The sequence below is a fragment of the Anopheles arabiensis genome, chromosome X (assembly GCF_016920715.1).
Source record: "Anopheles arabiensis isolate DONGOLA chromosome X, AaraD3, whole genome shotgun sequence".
NCBI classification, from domain to species: domain Eukaryota; kingdom Metazoa; phylum Arthropoda; class Insecta; order Diptera; family Culicidae; genus Anopheles; species Anopheles arabiensis.
The window spans coordinates 6601572-6620511 of NC_053519.1; the positions used below are offsets into that span (position 1 = coordinate 6601572).

An 18940-nucleotide genomic window follows, 5' to 3' on the forward strand; every position below is an offset into this window, starting at 1 on the left:
CGAGAGAGCGAAAAGGGCAGCAAGCGGGAAACCTTCCGCATTCGGCAACGGGGCCATTCCTATCACGGGGCCAGCCTAACTGCTGGTACTGTTGCTGGTACAAGGGCAACGACAGGCTGGGTGCGGTGCAAATTGCAGAAAAAAAACACTCACACAGACACACACACACACACAAACGCAGAAGGATTCCAACTAACTCACGGCGGCACAGTTCTTCTGGGTCGGCTTCTGGGGCCCACCGTTCGGCAATTGGCACCATTTCTTTTTTGCCTCCATTTTTTGGCCACTGGGACACATTAGGGGAAGGCGAAGGGAGGGATAGGGGGGGGGGGTGGGGAGCGGGGATAAAGAGATGAATTTTGTAGGTTAGTGTTTTCATTTTACATCAGCTGGGGTCTGGTGCGATGTGTGCGTGCATACGTCTCTCTTTCTCTCTCTCTGTCTCTCTCTCTCTCTCTCTGCCTTTGTATTTGTTAGTTTTGGCCTTCCGTTTCGGCGTTTTGATTCGTTTCTGTTCCCTCCGATCTGCCGCGCTCGGTTTTGCCCGGTCAACACAACCAGCTCGCTCGTGAGTTCGTCTCCTGCATCCCCCCCCCCCCCCCCCCCCCCCATAGGGGGTTCGGGTTGTGTGTGTCGCGCGGAACACGCGGGTTCGATCCGGGTCCGAATTGGAAGTCGCACTTACTTACTGCTCCACCACTGCGCGGTGCGCCACGCCGGATCCGGACCGGGAAGCGGAAAATGAATTGTTGCCTTAAAGTTTGCGTACGTGTGTGTGTGTGTGTGTGTGTGTAGCCCTTAGAGCCCTCAGTGTAACCTAGTTGTGTTGTTTTTAGTGAGGGAGCGAGAAAAAAAAACGGAGCAGAAAAAGGCGAATAAAGCGTAGCAGCAGCAGCAGCAGCAGTGGTAGCAGTAACGGCGGCAGCAGTAGAAACTCTTCAACCAACCGATATACACCACCAAACATCACTCACATTCAAACGCGGCCGCTACTCTTTTGCCCCTTTTGTTTCTCCCCCCTCCCATCCCCTTCCCCCCCGAGCGTCTAATCTAATCTAATGCCCATCACCCCTGCCATCAACAGCCAGTGAGCCCCGCGAGTCAGGCGGAACGGTACCGCGGAAGCACGCCGGCCAGGACGCCACTAGGATCCAGTGATCTGTGATACCACATTGCGCATAGTGAACGATACCAAGTGTTTGTTAGTGTGTGTGTGTGAGTGCGTGTGTGCTACACGTACGTCCAGTGGTGGTTTAATATTTAAAGAGAGCGAAGCAGAGAAGAAAGCTAAGCGAGCCGAAATTAGATATAAAAAAACGTTAGCGTTCGTCGCCGCGCGTGCTGGTGAGAATATATATTTTATTGTATACAGGAGTGGCGTGTGCGCGCGTGTGTGTGTGTGTCTAGTGCTTTAACGACCAATTGAAAATCGAGTACGACCCCCGGTGTGGCTTGCATTTCCAAAATCATCAACATGAAAGCAGCCGCGACGAAGGGCTGCTGTGTGACGGCTACCGGTGTGCGCCGGCTAGCTAGCCGGCAGGGCTAAACCGTCTGAACCGCGGCCGCACGCGAACGTCCAGAGGAACATCGGCAGTAAAGTGTTCATCAAACACACACACACCCACACAAACACGATCAAGCATGGGCCCCGGTGAGCGAGTGCCATCGTCGATCCGTACAATCCGACGGTCCCTGCGACACTGCGCCCGTACCGATGCCGTGATTTGAGCCGTCCGTACCCAGCGTCAAATCGTCCCAAGTCTACGAGCACGAACAGAGAGAGAGAGAAACAGAGAGAGAGGGAGGCTGAAGGCTGGTGCATTTTCACGTACGTGCGCCACAAATCGGGTGTGTATTTTTGCTGATCTGGTTTTTTTTTTGCGACAAACGCACCCGGCAGCGAGCGATGGGACGCCGGCCTGCCACCGCCAGCAGCCACCGGTAACGTAGCGCCCCTTTACTCCCAGCCCACTCCCTCCTCTCACAAAAAAAAACAACCACGCTCTTCTCACGCTCGGGACCTGCCTACTGCGGTGCCACCAAGAAAGAAAGAAAGAAAGAAAGGAAGCATCCATCCCTCATCCAGACCAACGCGACACACAGATTGACACCGTCCAACCAGCCGGCGCACCTAGGGCTAGGAAATAGACACTCACACACACACACAAAGCAACAATAGCCCCATCCCTGTCAGTCCCCTGTTCCCTCGCTCCCACTTTGGGCGTTGGAAGGCGCCATCACTTGTAGTAGAGTATTTGTGTCCCGGCAGGTAGTGCTGGAAGACGCTCTGGACCACGGCGAGAACCGATTTGTGATTAACTAGCGCTGTTTTCGCTTTTGTTGTGTGTCTGTGTGTGTTGGCAACCGTACCGAAGCAAGGTGCAGCGAAGAATAGAGAAGCAAACAGAAGACGAAGAAAGCGGAACGAAAGCTCCACAGCACTCTAGAAGGTGGAGAAAGAAGAAGAAGAAGAAAAAAAGAAAGCAACACAAAGGGAGAAAACTCAACTACCGAAACTAAGCTACTATTACTTGCAACAGTTACTACTAATTGCTACCTACTCGCAGCATACTATTTTATATCGATAGCTAGTAACGCCCTCCCACCCCAACACGCAAGCACGCTAGCGTCTTGGTGGGCAAAACTACAAACACAAACAAACAAACCGAACGGAACAATACGGAAATCCAAAGATTAGCGATTACTAGCTACTAAGGCTTTACTAGGCGGTACATACAGGCAGACGCGTACGGTGTTTGCGCCGCTTGAAGATATAAATTAATAAATAAAAAAAAAGCATCTATATTTTTACCTTGAGCAGGTGGAGACATCAAGGGGGCTCTCGCAAACAGCCCCATCCACTGCTCCCCCAGCGTGGACGGAAAGGATACAACAAGTCAGAATAATAATTGCAACTAAAAAGCTTTAACGATATCGATATCACTACACTTATTGCTAGTATGTAAGCTATCGACGCCTGTAGGTCAAAGCCGTGCTGTCTGTGTTCTTGCGCTGCGCTGTTTGCTACCCTTACACGTAAGCGGTAACGGTGTGTGTGTGTGTTACCTGCGAGTGGAAGAATCCGGTGTCGACGACGCAACGCGTCTAGCGTCGCCTAAAGACGGACACTGCACGGAAGCCACGTGCCACAATCACGGCACGGAGCGTGACGCCTGAGTCGACGCAGTGATCTCTTGACCCGTAACCACGAACCGGAACGAAGTCGGGCAGTGCAGAGCAGAAGCAGAAGCCTCCCAGGCTGCTTGCCGGGCTGTTACGGAGCAGCTTTTCGCAGCGAACCTTCCTGTGGGCCAAATGACAAGTGCCTCCCAGTAGTAGCCAAGGTAGTTGCCCCCCAAGGGGCCAACCATCCTCCCTCACTATACGAGGAAGCGATCTACGTGCGCGCGCGCTCGCGCTCTCGTGTTTTTTTTTTTTTGCGGCCAGACTAACGGTGCGGCCAGCCGTGCGTGACTACTCGAACGGAAGTGCGTGTGTGAGTTAGTGTGTGTGTGTGTGTGTGTGTGCCCGCGAGTGAGCGACAGAAGATGAAATAATGGCTGCCGTCGCGGGCCTGTACGGACTGGGCGATGATTCGCGGCACCAGCGCCAACGGAGACAGCAGGCGCAACAGGCCAACCAGGACAAGACGGACAAAACGCCCGACGGACTCAGCGAACCGTAAGCAGACTCAACTCTATTGCTTTCTTTATTCCTGTTTTTTTTTACTATAAGCGTTACATGCGTTACAAGCGTTACATGCGTTACATGCGTTACAGACGTTATATGCGTTGCGAGATTAGATTTTTAACAAAACGTTTGCCTCACAGTAGCTGGGAGCAATGTAGCGCATGCTTTGGTACCGTTAGGAAGGGATTATCGTGGGGGTATGTCGTGGGGACGAACGTTTGCTGCAGCTGCAGCTGAACAAATCAAACTCTCATTTGTTTGTCTGGCCGGCTACTACCGGCGCATCGCATTAGTAAGATTATTGACCGATGCTCTAATTGCTTTTCAAACACATTACTCAACCAGCAAACCGGATGTTATTGAAATGAATCGCGTAGCAACATATTGCAAACGAAAATTAATTATGACGTGTATTGTTTTTTTTTTTTTAGCGAATACTTGCACGGTTTCATCGACATGTTTTATCGTTATTTTTAATTTTATTTCTGAACTGCTTCAGGAGCCTTGATTGCACCGATTGCGAAAAGACAGAAAGCCTCATCTTGTCTAGCAACGTTTAAATGCCAGATGAATCCACTTTTAATTACGTGATGATGAAACAATTTCTAGCGACAACTGTCACATCTTGCCATCTCTCTTTACTCTGACAGACAGCTCCGACAGACGAGCAAGCTCCATCCGCTTGCACTATTCCTTTCATCGCAAGATTAAAGTTTTACTGACTAAAAACCATTGTCCAACTAAAATAGAAACTTGTTAAGCATACTTTGTGATACAAATTGCATACCTTTGGGCGGTTTTACTTTTTATTCTATCTTTAGCTTGTAAGTTGTGGAAATCTATCTGCTAGAAACAAATGCGTAACATACTGCTGGCACTATATAAAAAAAAATGATTCGCATCAGAATCAAAACCGGAGCACATCTGCATCCTGTAATAATCAACTTTGCAAGCATTTGACCAAGCAACACTCCTTCTCCCCATCTTTTTCTATCACCCACATTCGTTCGGGCTTATCCTAATGTGCTTACGGTTGCAGCAATTCGTCCGTGGCAAACAGACCGAGCGCCGAGCTGGAGCACATTTTCAAAACAACTGCTAACAACTGGTCGTGCGAGAGGAAACACCACTTGAAACTTTGCGAAAAATGTGCGGTTTTATGGCACGGGACAGAAAGTTTCCCCCATCGCCAGACAGTGCGCACCGGCGTTCGCCCGATTGATGGGTGGAAAACATTGTCATCAAATCGTCAAAACTCCTGCCCCGGGGACAATGTGTGCGGGTTGCTATAGCGATCATAGCCGGCAGAGCGAGAGAGAGAGAGAGAGAGAGGCTAGCGACGACGCATTTCGCCCCGCGTGTTCCGGTCTCGTTGCGATGCGACGGTTGGTTTTTGCAAAGAGGGAGGACGGAAAGGGTTGCCCACTAGAAGCCGGAAAACTTTTGCAAAACGTGTGGCAAAACGTGCCCATCCGGGGCCGTGTGTGATCGAGTCGTACGTCTGTTTTGACGGCGGGTTGAAACTGCTTCCTGTCTGTCTATGGAGCAGTATGGAAATAAAAAAAGAATGCAAACCCCTTCAAATCACACGGTTGAAATATAAATTTATCGTTTCCATGCATACACACCCACACACACACACACACACACACAGACACACATGTGTGTAATGTTAAACCGTGCATTGCAATTGCATATGAGGATAACGTGCACAGCGCAGGAGAGAACGAACGGTGCGTGGAACTGTACCTGCGACTGCCGCAACGCGTTTGTGGCGAACATTTACCTTCAAATCCACCATTTTGATTTTTTTATTTTTTCTTCCCTTACTCTTTCTATCTCTTTTTTTCTCCCTCTCTCTCTCTCTCTCTCTCTCTCTCTCTTCTGCTCGCTCGCTTTTTTCTTAGTGATCAAGCATTTTGATCCGATTTGTTGGCCCGAGATTTCGAGCACCAGGTGGGCGCGGGAGAGTGATGTTTTCTTCCTCTTTTTATTGCGTTGCAGAAACATGATTATAAAGTCGTTTCGCGCGCTATCCGGCATAAATCCTTGCTTCGTTTTTTCCCCCATTTTTTTTGTTGGGTTTGGTTTCGTTGGCTACGTTTTCTTTTTTGCGCTCGCTCGGTCTCGGATAGGTTTTATGGGGTCGTTTCAATGTTCTGCAGCGGAGGGCGAAAGAATGCGGCTAGCGATCAAAAACCCATCCATCACCAGGTCCTTCCCGGTGCCCTTTCAGACACCATCACTCCTTCCCCCACCCCCCCAAATCCCTTCGCAGGGCTGGATGCGTTAGCTGCTGAGGGACGGGTTTCTGCTTCCTCTTCTTAAGCGAATGATAAAAAAGAGCGTTAAATTTGGAGGCTCTCCGTGCCACTCTGCTCCTTTTTGGACTGCTGATTTGCTCGGATCCGAACAAGCTCCCGCCCAAAGCACTAATCATGTGTGTGGGTGTGTGTGTGTGTGTGTGTGTGTGTGTGTGCGAGAAGCATCAACCGGGAGACGCAAATCCGGTTCGAAGGACCAAAAGAACCCGAGCACTGATGACGATGCGTGCTGCAAAAGCTCGCGCTACTACGGTACTATTTTGCTGCAGTTTTGTGTGCTGCCACTTCCCTCTCATCCCCTCCTCCCCTACTCCCTCCTTGCCTTCCGTTCCAACTGCTAGAAAGGGAGCAAAAATCGTCCATCGCGCAAACCATTGCTATCGCGCGCGCCAATTCGCTTCGATTACCCCGAAAAACTTCGATTCCCTTCTACGATCATGATCTCTGCTCGTACACGTTCGTCGCTCTTCCCCAAGCTTGGCAATTCGAATTGGTCGCTGATTGGACGCACCTTTTCCGGGGCGAGCCAAAGCCTGCCTGTTGCTTCCCGGTCTCGTTGGTACTCGAGGGCGTTCGGGTATTGACGGAACGTAACATTAGTGCCCTGCTGGAACGCGGCAAGCCATGGGCGGGAAGCCATAAGTGTGTGAAGACGCTTGTACATATTGACATACTCTTCACTTGCGCCCTCCGTACCGTATCACTCCACTCCGTTTACACACAAACAAAGAGGCACGCACAGGGCGTGCGGTAGTTGCGGCAGGACCGACCAGTGGAGAAAAGCTGCGGAAACAAACAAGGCAGAGGCAGCCCTGCCATCAGTGGGAAAGCGAAGTGAGGAAACGAACGAACACACTCACGAACACACAGACACATAGATTGGAGCTTGTAAATGGAACGGAGCCAGTAATAATGGAATGTAGATAATCGAATTATAAAACGTAATGGAGGCGCATTATAGTTTATGATTCATTGAGCGGAAAATCGATCGGGCGCGGGCGCGCCATTGTTGTTGCACACGTGCGGAGGGAGGTGCGGCGGGGCAGGCAAGAGCGTTTGAGCGTGACTGGAAGAATGCCCTTTCGAATGCGTGGCAGCGTGCTTGCTTGCTTGTTTTATTTTATTTCGGTGGGCACGTGCTTTTTTCCTTTCACTTGCTTTCCTGCCCCCAAAAGCCCTGTTTTCCCCCCACGAAATAGTTAAAAAAATTGAAACCCTACTAGACAAGGACACTTATTTGTTTTTTTTTTGTTTGATTGAAGAGGAAGCAGTGTGTAGGGAGATAATAGATATGATTTTTTGTTTGTCCGCAATGGCGCGCAACGGATCATCAACGGAATGTACGGGGAGTATTGAGTTTCAAATAATAAGTTGACAAACCCTGACAGCGGCTGCAACCGAACAACCTTCACCGCCGAGAAGGTCAACAAGCTTCTCCCGCCATGCAAAGCAATACACTATTGCATTTTTTACATTTTGTAGCGAAACTAGCAATTTAACTCAATTTACGGTTAAAATGTAAATAAAGCCAAGATTCGTTCCTCCTTCCCCCCCGGCTCAGGAGAGCCACGTAAAGAGGGGTCTGGGGGGAGGAGGGAGGGGGGGGGTGGTTAAAACTTCTGTACCCGTGGTTCGAGTACACGCGGTGCATGACCGAAATAAACTGCTTAATTGAAGCGTCTTCTGCTGTCCGCTCGTGCAAGTTTGACGCAACTGGCTCGTGCCTTTTTTTCGTGTGTTCTTGTTGCCCCCTTTGCCTTCGAGAAAGGGTAAGGGTCCAGCTCTGTCCACTTGCTCTCGCCCTATCCCTCTCTCTCTCTCTCCCCCCCTCTTTATCTGCTTCACTTTCCCTTCGCCACGGCAAATGGTTTGCTGTGGGAGTGGCGAACCTGTGGAGTGTGCAATTTGCATGACAATCAACCTCAACTTAATTAAAACAGCCAGTTGGCTTTGGTGCAGCGTTGATGTTGCCTCCGCTTCGGCACACAGGTGCGAACAGGTGGGCCCCTGGGTAGCGTGCAGCGGTTGGCATCTCCGATGATTGTGCCTCCCGTGTTTTGCGTCCCATCGTCGCTCGGCTCCCGCTCCCGATCCGACTGGCGCACGGGAAATGGATAAAGCTGATTTGCTTCAGCCCGCTCTAGAGGGGCACAAAGGAGGGGTGATTTTGCCCTACTCCCCCTCCCCCCCTCTCCGCTTCTAGTTAAACACACCTGGCGCCCATGCACCCGGCAGGAAATCAATAGTTTGTCAGAAGTAAACTCCATTACCCGCTGCTGCTGCTGCTGCTGCAGTGAACTCGGGCAACCGGAGAGCTAAAGCCTGTCCAAACAATGGTATCACTCTGTTATAATGTTTGTTTGCACACCCAATACTATGGTGGGAGGGAGGGGATGGTTTGGTCCTCCCAAACTCGTTTTGTGAGTTTTTCCAATTTAATGACGCTTGGGAGGTTTTTTATTTTGTTGTTAATTCTCCCCTAAAGTGCTACCATTGGCGCCTGGTTTGCTGCAACGTTGCAGTGCTTTTTTGACGAGTAGAAAGAGGAGGGCGAGGAAAAGGAGCCTCATTCACGTACCGAGCATTTGTTAAACAGTATTCCAATACGCTTGGACTGATTCCAATTAGTCTAGTATTCCAATACGCCAGTCAGTCAGACGACTGTGGCAGAGCGAAAGCAGGCAGTATTCGAACAGTATTCGAGCAGTATTCCAGCAGTTTTTGGTGACACAACGGTGATGCAGCTTGAACATTTTATTCCTAACACGTTGTTATTAGCCTATCATTGTCTTGTAGGCTCTTCTGTCTCACTCTCTCTCTCTGACTCGTTCAAACAGACTCATGAGAACATTTCGCCTTTATTTCCATATTTTACTCTCCACTATTGGGCGAGGCCGTGCGGATGACGCCGGTGGCGGAGAAGTTGTGTTAGATGCGGCTGCGGCACTACTGCAGTGCAGTTTCGCGTGCCCCCCCCCCCTCATTACTGTAAGCGGGCTCGTGCTAACTGGCAGCCTTACGGGCCGGGCTCGAAATTTTGTATCTTCTTGCAACAATCTCGCGGGCCAGGGGCGGGTGAGGGGATAGCAGTGGCACACAAAGGGAGGTTCGGCCGGCGGCCTAGTTTCCGCTTGAAGCATTCTCTAGACGGTAGAAGAGGGGGGGGGGGGGGTGGGATATGGTGACTCTTCTCCTCGGCTGTCGGTGTACTTAACATCTGTTGACGTCACGCGTGGACTACCGAATGTCGTGCCCGATTGGCACCCTAACGACCCTTCAGAGAGGATGAACAAAAAGGGCTGAGCAAGATGGGGAAAGGAGAGGCGGGGAGCAAGCAGCAGGCGAAGACAAATAAAATCATCGAATAAAAGCGAGACGCGATGGTGCGGCGAAGAAGAAAAAGAGCTATTCAATTCAACGCTTTGTACAAATGGGTGGGTGATGGGTGGCAACAGGGGTTGAAGGTGGAAATCAAATTACAGAGTGGGTGGCAAGGCGGCCGGGCGGTCGGGCAGGGGAACTAGCGTATTATTTTACTTGTTGATTAGCATCGATCAGAAGAGGTGGAGGCGGCTGCCCCAATAGAACTCCCCCCTGGCAGACAGAGTGTGTGAGGGGGAGAGAGAGAGAGAGAGAGAGAGCACGAGTGTGGATGAAGCAAGCAGAGGGAGTGTCTAATTTTGTGCATGAGTACCGCCACATCACCACTTTAACGCGTTGTATCACATGTGTATGTGTGTGTGTGTGTGTGTTTTCACCGATTGCGTCTAGGTCAACGCACACACACTCATTGTTGGCCCTTTTGTTACCGTCTGTGACATTTGCGACTAGCACGGTGGGGGGGGTGTGAGGAGGAAACATTAAGTAAACAATGCAAATGAACATGCAACGCCAAAAAAAAACGGGTTCCAATGCAATCAAACCGGGGGAAAGGCGAGCAAGAGAGGAGCAGGCAGATGTAACCAAATTTTGTTCACCTTCAGCACACCCCACTCCCTGCTGCTACACGTTGTCTTCTGTGTCTTCTTTTTTCTTTTATTTTTGCTTCACACACACACACACACACAGACACACGGCCTGCACCTTGACGTTGCGCTCGGCTGCGGCATTCGATGACGTCCGTCGGTGGCCTCGTGGCTTACATTTCGTGCGGCTGATGTAGCCGCATATCCGCACACCCCCACCCACTCACGCTGTCCCTTACCCATCCCTCCCTTTTCTTGCTCTGTTTGGTTTTTTTTTTGTGTGTGTTCATCTCAACATAATTTTAAGCAAAACCAGCCCTGCTAGCAATCTGTGAGTCTGGAAGGTCAAGTTTTGGTCCTTCGAGCCGGATCGAAGTGGTAAGCGACAAACCTCATCATTTGCCTTCCCTGGCGTTCAACGGCGTGTTTGACATGAAAAATGCATTCCTCGCTCTGCCCGCTGTAGCTGCAACACTTTACCCACTCACCATCCCTCTCCACTCCTCCATCACGTGTTCCAGTACTACAAACTAAACAAATAAAAAATAAAAATGATGCATGTCTGGGCAGACCGTTTACTTATGCATGGCGGTATGTTCAACTCAACCGAAGCCGTCGAACTGTTCAAACAAATAAAATGAGATATACTAAAGCACAATGCCACTCACACATAGGGGCGGTGTTTGTTAGTAGCTGTTGGCCTCGCTGCATCGGTTGCTTTATTTCCTGTGTGGTGTTTTCAAAGTGCTGCCTTGCTGAGAATATTGATTTTAAGCTTTTACAGTTGTAGTTGGGAAGAGGAACCATCAAGTAGAGCACAACGTTGGTAGCATTTAAAATCTATCTTCATTTGCGATGGTAAGCGGAAAACCCCATGCAATGTTAGCTTGAGCTGCGTTTCCTTTACCTGCTGCATTTCAGTGAATTCAACTGAACAATCCAATTCCGATTCCAATGTTTTCGATGTATGCGTAGAGTAATCTAAAAAAAGACAACAAAGAACTTTAAACTGCCACACGCCCCGGTTCGGTTCGCTTTCCGGCAGAGTGCGCTTTTTACGTACCTCGCGTGAGGTGGCGCCATCTGGCGCAAACAACCGGCAGAGGTTCGAGCAGTGGAAGCCATTCGAGCAGTAGCCGGCTATGAGTGAGAAAGCTTTCCTTTTCGTTCCTTCCTTTCTTACGCTGCCTCTCTCTCTCTCTCTCTCTCTCACTCTCTCTCCCTCTCTATCTCTGCCTGCCTCTTGTCGTGCCCTGGTCGGAAGCTTTTGCGCTGTCCGCCTGTAAAGCCGAAGGTCCCGGTCGGAGCTTTCATGGTTTCGGGTTTTTCGGGGCAACATTTTCGGCAGCCGGTTGGTGCATTGCACCCATTTTACCGTGTGCGTCGGTGCGTCTTCGCACTTTCCCCCCCCATCCACTTCGTCTCCCCTCTCTTGCACTCTTCCCCTCTAGCGCTAGTAGTAATGGTCTTTCCGTTCCAGCACTGGTTGCGCTTGGGACCTGCATGGGATCGACAAAGCAACACAATTTGATTCCACTTTTCCGATAAATGGAAAGGAAAAAAAAAACTTTGCGATAAAGATTTTGGTGTTTTAAATGTACAAAAAGCAGCACAACAAGGAAAGAGGAATGTTTCAAATGAAACTAAATAATGGCCTTCTCGGGTCTCTCCGCGCGCAGTTGCGGGTTTCGTTGTGAACATGATAATCTGCCGCAACACAGACGATCGATGACCGAATCCGGCCAGTATATATGTGTGTTTACATGGCTCTGTGTGTGTGTGTGTGTGCGCGCTATTATTAGTGCACCATAAGCGATACATAAATACATTGCCGCTGCTAAAAATAGACTCTATCAGTGTTCCACCATGCCTTTCCCTGCCCATGCCCTCTGTGCATGCGTGCGTGCGTGCTTGCTGCATCCAGAACATGGGGCTGCCCCGTTCTCCACCACCTCCCAACGTGTATTTGTGTGTGTGCATGTGTGGTCGATTTTTTTTTTTATAATCATTTATTGCACAGTCATCAGATCAATTTGGGCTCTTTCGCTGAAGTTTTGACACTCTTTCTCTCTTTTACTTGCTTTTTTTTGCACTTCTTGCTTAGGAAAAAATGACATGAAAGATAAATTGTTGTCATAACATACTTGACACACACACATACAACTCGTCATGCCCGTTTTTTCCAGCTGATACGGTGACGTGCGTTCCGGCGTCGTCGTCGTTCGTCGGTCGTGACACATCAACCCGCTTCGCCACGCCACGCTTCCTTCTTCCACGATCATCGACCACGCGTTCAAGGTTGGATGATCGTATGACTACCTCCACCCCCAAAGGTGGGGGGAGAAAAAAAATCTAAACTCCCCTCAATGATCATTGGCAAGACACAAAACCCTCACCTAACCAATTAGGGGGAAACCTAGGCTACCTCGTGCGTCATACGGACGCAGCACACTGCCAGAGGGTGACATGTCGCCTATGGGCCACTCAACGAGCCGAGGGATGAAAAGGGAGCGGAGAGGGAGAGAGGAGAGGAACTTTAAAATACACAGCACCACCGTGCGGGGCGGGCACGGTCGGAGGCACCGTTTGGTACGGGATGCGGGACGGACCAATGCAGACCTTGAGTTTTCGGACTCGGTGCGGTTGTTGGGTCAGTTTTCAGCAATCACAACAGTTCGCTCTCGCGCGTGTCCCGCATTTCCCAGCACATGCGGAGAGCCAGTGCTCTCACTCTCTCTCTCTCTTTCTCTCTCTCTATTTCTCTTTGGCTGACTCTCGCAATCTCTTCGTGTGCCGGGCAAAAGGATGCACCTATCTCGCGCCGAGTAATTCACTTGTGATGGCTCTCTACTCTGAATTTTCTCTTTATCGCTCCCACTCTCTCTCTCTCTCTCTTTCTTTCTTGATCGTTGAAATTATTTACAGCTCAATCAATTCGGCTTTGAGATTGCCATTCAGCATCGCCGTTTGCTGCAGCATCCACGGTGTGTCGGTTGGCAAACGGTATAGAGGAATCGATTCAATTACTGACACTACGCTCTTCACGTTCGCTCTCACGTTTGCTTGCTCTCAAGTTAAGAGAATGACAAAAAAAACAACAAAAAATGGGCACACATACAGTGACATACTTTCGAGCATAGTTTTTCTCGCTTTCTCTCTCACACACACACACACACACACACACACACACACACACACACTTGGGTCGGGTGACGGTGATGGTAGAGCCAAGCGATACGCGGGAGAGCTGAGATGCTGTGATGAGGTTGCCAATTCGGCCAGCTGGCGATGGGTTGTTGGACTTTGCCGCATCGTACCATTCCGTGTACCGATACAACCATACACACAAACACACACACACACACACACATAGACAAAAACTGATAGAGTCAAACATTCGTTCTTCTATCTCTGTCGAGGGCGGCTAACAAGGTTCCTGCTGCTGCTGCTGTTGTGCTGTTTCTCCCTTTTTTATTATTTTTGTTTCATTTCATCGGCTTCAGCGGGCAATTGAATTGCGACCGATTTGCGAGCAATTTTCCAAATGATTTTAAGTACTGCTCGCATTAAATATACCCTGCCCCAATATATGGGAATCATTGGGAACAAGGAGGATAACCATCTATTGCCCAGCTAGCTGGTAGCATCTGCACATTATCTGGTGTTGGCAATTTTGTTTTTTTTTTGCCAAATATGGTGAAAGAAAAACAAAACCAAAAAATCAATGCTCTATCACCCTGCCGTGACATTTGGCCACAGTAGGAAACCGATCCCGTGCAGAAGAACAGAAAATAGGAAGTGTCGTATATTTTACTGTATTTTGTAAATTATGCCCCGTCTAATTGAAAGGAAGATTTTTCAGTTGCTTGTTGTTTTCATCTATTTTGCCAACACTGTAAATGCTTGTTGCCCGCTGACCAGTAGCTGGAGCATGTCCCGTTTGACAGAGACAGAGAGGAAAAAGAATAAATCGCATGGAGGCGCCCAGTAGCTGACAGTGTGCGAGCAAAAGCGTTCCGCCTGAAGGTGCTTTCCCACCAAGCACATCCACGTTGGAAGCTTCCATTGGCAGTGGTTTAAATTTTAACCGTGCAAAACAAACGTTAGCGCGCCTTAAAGCACTTTTGCTTAATTCAATTATGTCCCCATGCGCCTTCGTGGTGCAAAGGAGGCGCCTGGTGTTTGATTAATTAGACGCTAATTTTGTGCCCACCGTTTCGGGTTTCGGCCGCGTGTCAGTTTCATTCCAGTGCCACCGCACCGTGCTTGCAAGAACCACCCATCCACCTCCCTCGAGTTGTATTGATTTTATCTCCATTCCCTTGCAAGCCCTTGCGTTCGTTGAAAGGAAAAGAGGAAGAATCGAAATTTCAAACAATAAAAATCCATTCGCACAAATTCCACCAACCGTGATGGGGGGGAGAAGGAAGAGTGTGAAAGTGCTCCCCTCCCCCCCCCCCTCCTATCACGATCCATCAAATCGGGTGAAAATCCCGGCATTATATTAATTAGTTCTAAAAATCCTGATATCGCCATAATCGCGCCCAGTCAATCTGCCGATCCAGACCGGACCGATGGCGCTGACGGTTTCGTTCCAATTATCTTTACCGATCCGAGCGAGGGCTCCAATGTAGCGCAAAGAAAGGTGATGTGGCGCGTGGAGCGGCACGAGCAGCAGGAGCGAGAAGAGGAGTACAAAACTCCCTCCCTCCCGCTCTCTGCGCGGTGGCTAGTGATAGCGCTCTCGCTTGGCCCGGGCCGGTTTGGTTGGTTAATTCACGCCGTGGAATGTGTTCGAATGCCGGAATAAGCAATGCTGCATTCCGATTGCTTTGCCGCCGAGTGCCGCACGGGCGCGTACACGCGTGCATGCTGGTTTCGTTATTTGGACGTGGGTTCATTCGCTTTCATCGCAGCGCCGGTTTGCCGTTCTGCTGTTGCTGTGTGTGTGTGCGTGTGTGTGTGTGTGTATCTTCTTTAATTCGTATCACAGCAGCGAGACGGAGCATTCCGCAGCAAACAGAATGGGAAGCACACAAGGAAGGGTGGACGATGAAGGTGCGGAGGGGGGGGGGCAATCAACGGAAGGAGGAAGTTGGGGCAGTGAATGTGTTAAAAATAATTTAACCCAAGAAAGCTGCCAAAACAGGCGACCGACCTGATTTACGCCAGACCACCCCCCCTCCCCCACAAATCTCGAAGCAAAAACTGAGTGAGAGAAGAAAAAACCACATGCACACACGTACACACACATAGAAAAATCAGCTTAGCACTGTGTTGACCCCTGTGCTTGCGCAATGCTTGACTGAAGCTTGCCTGCAGCATCACGAGCGGACGGTACACGACCGTTGGTGACCCTGATGAGTCTCGCTGGCGGCTACCGCTATTTGTATTATACGATTGTACGCCGCGGTACCGTGTGTGTGTGTGTATTGTTCGACACCCGTTTGCCGTCGTGTGTTGTCTTCCCGGGGTCACATCTCTGCATAGGCGCCAGGATTGATCGACGGGATCTTTGGGGCGCAGGTCGTCTGCCTATCTTATATCTATCAATAACTATTTAACTGTCGCTGATCGGCGACGAAGGACTAAAACAGAGCAACAACCAAACGCTAGTGCGAAACACGTCATAACAACAATTTAAATAATGCATTAAAATGTATTGTTCAAACACATTCTTCCAAGATTATTTTCAAACTTTCTCAATTGTTAGAATAATAATTTTTATCCGTAAAATAAACACAACGCGAACACCCAACATGGAGGCGCCCAGCAGCGCACCTCCTTCCACAGGTGACATGCGGCACGGCCACCCCCTACCGTCCTCCCCCGTGGCAGGACTCATAATAATAAGCCTCATAATGAGGATCGAGCACGTTCCAAACACGATTCTGATTGATGGTCCCCTAACCACCTCCTCCTACCCCCCGCACACCATTTCCGAGGCTCGTCCAAAGGATGCGTTATTTTTATCCGCATAGTGCCTCGCGACGCTCCGCGCCTGTGTCCTGCTGAACGCACACGAGGGAAAGGCAGGCACGGTGCAGGAAAACGTAGCAGAATAGCGACGGCTCCATAATAGGCGGCGTGTTGCCATAGCAAAGCAGCAAAGCTTTGCGGGGCTTTGTTTGCGGAGTATTTGTTTCGGTGACGTGTGGTAAAAAAAAAATAAGAAAAAAGAAAAGAGAAAAGCAAAACACTCGTTTGTATTTGAATAGATTGAATACTCGTTTTCGGTGTTTCAGTGTAGGTTATGTATTTAAAACTAAAATAACCTTCCTGTAAATCTTTGCCCCACATGCTCATGGCACCGTTTTTAGTCATTGCTTCCAAATTTGGTCCTTCGAACCGGATTTTAAGCCGCTTTCAATGGTTTAAACTACCACCAGCAAACTCTATAAATTAATGCCTGGCGGTGTTTCTTTTTTTGTGGCAGGCAGGCCTTTGAATGGTAAGAAGATAAACGCTGAGGCTTGTGCTGCGGATTGTAGGGCGGGGGGGGGAGACCGGGAGGTAAGTCACGCTCCAGCAAAAAGATCACTTTAGATCCGTGCTACACGTGCTCAAACCATGCGTTTTTCGTCCCGGCTTTTAGAACCGCTCAAGAGCCGCACTCGATACGCATCCGTACACAGCTCTGCGTGCGTGCGTGTGTGTGTGTGTGTGTGTGTGTGTGTGTGTGTGTGTGTGTGTGTGTGTGTGTGTGTGTGTGTGTGTGTGTGTGTGTGTGTGTGTGTTTGTGTGCTAGCCTCATTATGGTACCTTAGGGCGCATCGTTGTCGTCCTCGTCGTCGTCGTCGTCGTCCAAAAGAGGCTTTCATGCCGCTCTCCTAATCCTACCAAACCGCCCGCTGTCCCGTATCCCATTCCCTTGCCCTATACCCGTACAATGCGGATTTTTCTGTGCGGAGAAGTTTGCCTTTGCTCCAAGCACGGCAGGAGCGGAAACGCGGTTGACACACCGAAGGACGGGCCGAAGCGTGGAAGATGCGGCTTCGAGTAAGAGGCTCATTATATGATCCTAAACAACCTTTGTGTGCAAATGTGTGCGTGTGTGTGTACCGATGTGCGTGTAAGGGAGAAACAAGAAGACAAGAGCGCACATTGCAGCAATAGTTTTGAAGTGCGAAAACGACTTCCCTTTTCTCCAATGCTGACGTAAATCAGAAACGTGTCAGTGACTCGTCCTTCGAAAGTGCTGCTGTTGGGCTATCTACGTCGCTCGCTCTTTCTCTTTCTCTCTCTCTCTCTCTCTCTCTTTTTCTCTCTGTCTCCGTTTCGCACAAACACACATACAGACAGGTTTTGTGGCTCGGTGGTGGTTGGTCGGTGCGATTTTGCGAAAACTAATCAGCGAAGCCGCGCAAAGAGTCGGCTCGGCCGGGAGACACCGAAACCGTACGGCAAGGCGAACCGAAGGTCAGCGCTAGCAGCATGTAGTGAAACATTTCTCGCCCCTTGCAAGCCCAAACCCGAACAGCGGCAACAGCAGCAGTAGCGCCAGGGTTTGCGTTCCTTAGCTTTTTCACAAAAGGGAAGCAAACACATTGCGAGAAGCACGAGAACACTTCGCGTGAGTGTGGGAGAGCTTACTTTTCAGCGGAGAAGAAAGATAGGATGAGAGAGAGAGAGAGAGAGAGAGAGAGAGAGAGAGAGAGAGAGAGAGAGAGAGAGAGAGAGAGAGTCCGTCCGAATTACGTTGATGGGTTGTTTAGACAGCGAAGAAAACCATACAAAGTCCATAAAAATGGGTTGCTCTATCGATAGCGGTGTGCATTGGGGATAAAATGCAGTACACTTCAATACGCATTCCATGTACCTATGAAACGGCAGCTGTCATACGGTTTACATGAATATATTTTGTTTTTATTTTGCACTCTTCAGTACAACGTTTTCCCCCCTTTTGATGCTGCAAGGCACACTATGAAGGCATGTTTAAACAATCCATTGCTTTATTTGTTTGTTTGTATTTATCAACTCTTTGAGTTGAATGAAAACAATCGTTTTTAAATGAAATGCAGTAATTGTATGTGTCTTTTTCTCTTTGATTGTTTTGTTAATTTGGTTTTTGCTCCATATTTGCACCGTATTTGCTCAATGTTTTTTTTAAATAAAAACATTTGTATTAGTTTTTTTAATAGGTTGTTGAATATTTTCTATTTTATTATCTATATACATTTGATTTACTTTATTTAATTTTATTAAGTTTTTATTTAAAAATGAATTGTTTTTTTATTGTATGCCTTTCTATTGATTTATTGCTACTCCTTTCAATTCGTCTTCTTAAAAATGCAAATTTTTGTTTTTTTTTTTGTATTACTTTCACAGTATTTTCTATTTTATAGAATAAATAAACTATACTGCATGAAGGAAAAATGTGAAAGTTCTTCATAGACTTCCTCAGAAAAAAAACAAGCACATTAAATAATCATATGGGCTGTTCGTATCGACGCATAAATTGAGCCGTTGGCAGGCATTGTGTTGTTGAGATGATGGAGGAAAGGGTTGCAAGAGAATGCGATGGAAAAAGGAAGCAACAAAAAGTGTCAGATGAGAATGTTATTGCCCAATAATCTGTAACTTCCGCCAATTGCTCACAAAAAACAGCACTTAGCATGTTTCTTGCAAAGTTAAAGGCGCGTACCTACATGCCGCAACTTTGGCAAACCCACCTAGCAGCAGCCCGATCCGGGCAATTTCCCGGTGTTGCACAGTTGCGGTTAAAACAACGAATTGTAAAGGCATTATTTTAACGGGCAGTCGAACGGGGCGGATCGACGTTGCCGAGTCCGGCTCACGTGGGTCCGCTAAAGCGAACAGTGCAGGGCAGGCGGGACAGACACCGGCGGCCAGAACGGGCAGCAACCTTTCGCCAACACCAACAGCGAGAGCGATCGCCAAAGACAAAGAGCGCGAGCGTGAGCGATGAAGGCAAGAAAGGGGTACAATGCGCGGGAT

General features: G+C 49.0%; 1 protein-coding gene across 7 annotated transcripts in view; it reads left to right on the plus strand.

The window, feature by feature from the left end:
• Window positions 1-18940, plus strand: part of LOC120906401 (potassium voltage-gated channel protein Shaker) — a 171216-nt gene that overhangs the window by 102614 nt on the left and 49662 nt on the right. Inside the window, exon 2 of one of the 7 annotated variants that reach the window (XM_040318033.1) lies at window positions 1085-3684. The exons of the other annotated variants lie outside the window; for them this stretch is intronic. Within the exon in view, the coding sequence (XP_040173967.1) occupies window positions 3560-3684 (125 nt within the window). The 5' untranslated portion in view covers window positions 1085-3559. The remainder of the gene's footprint in view (window positions 1-1084; window positions 3685-18940) is intronic. 7 annotated transcript variants of the gene reach the window in all.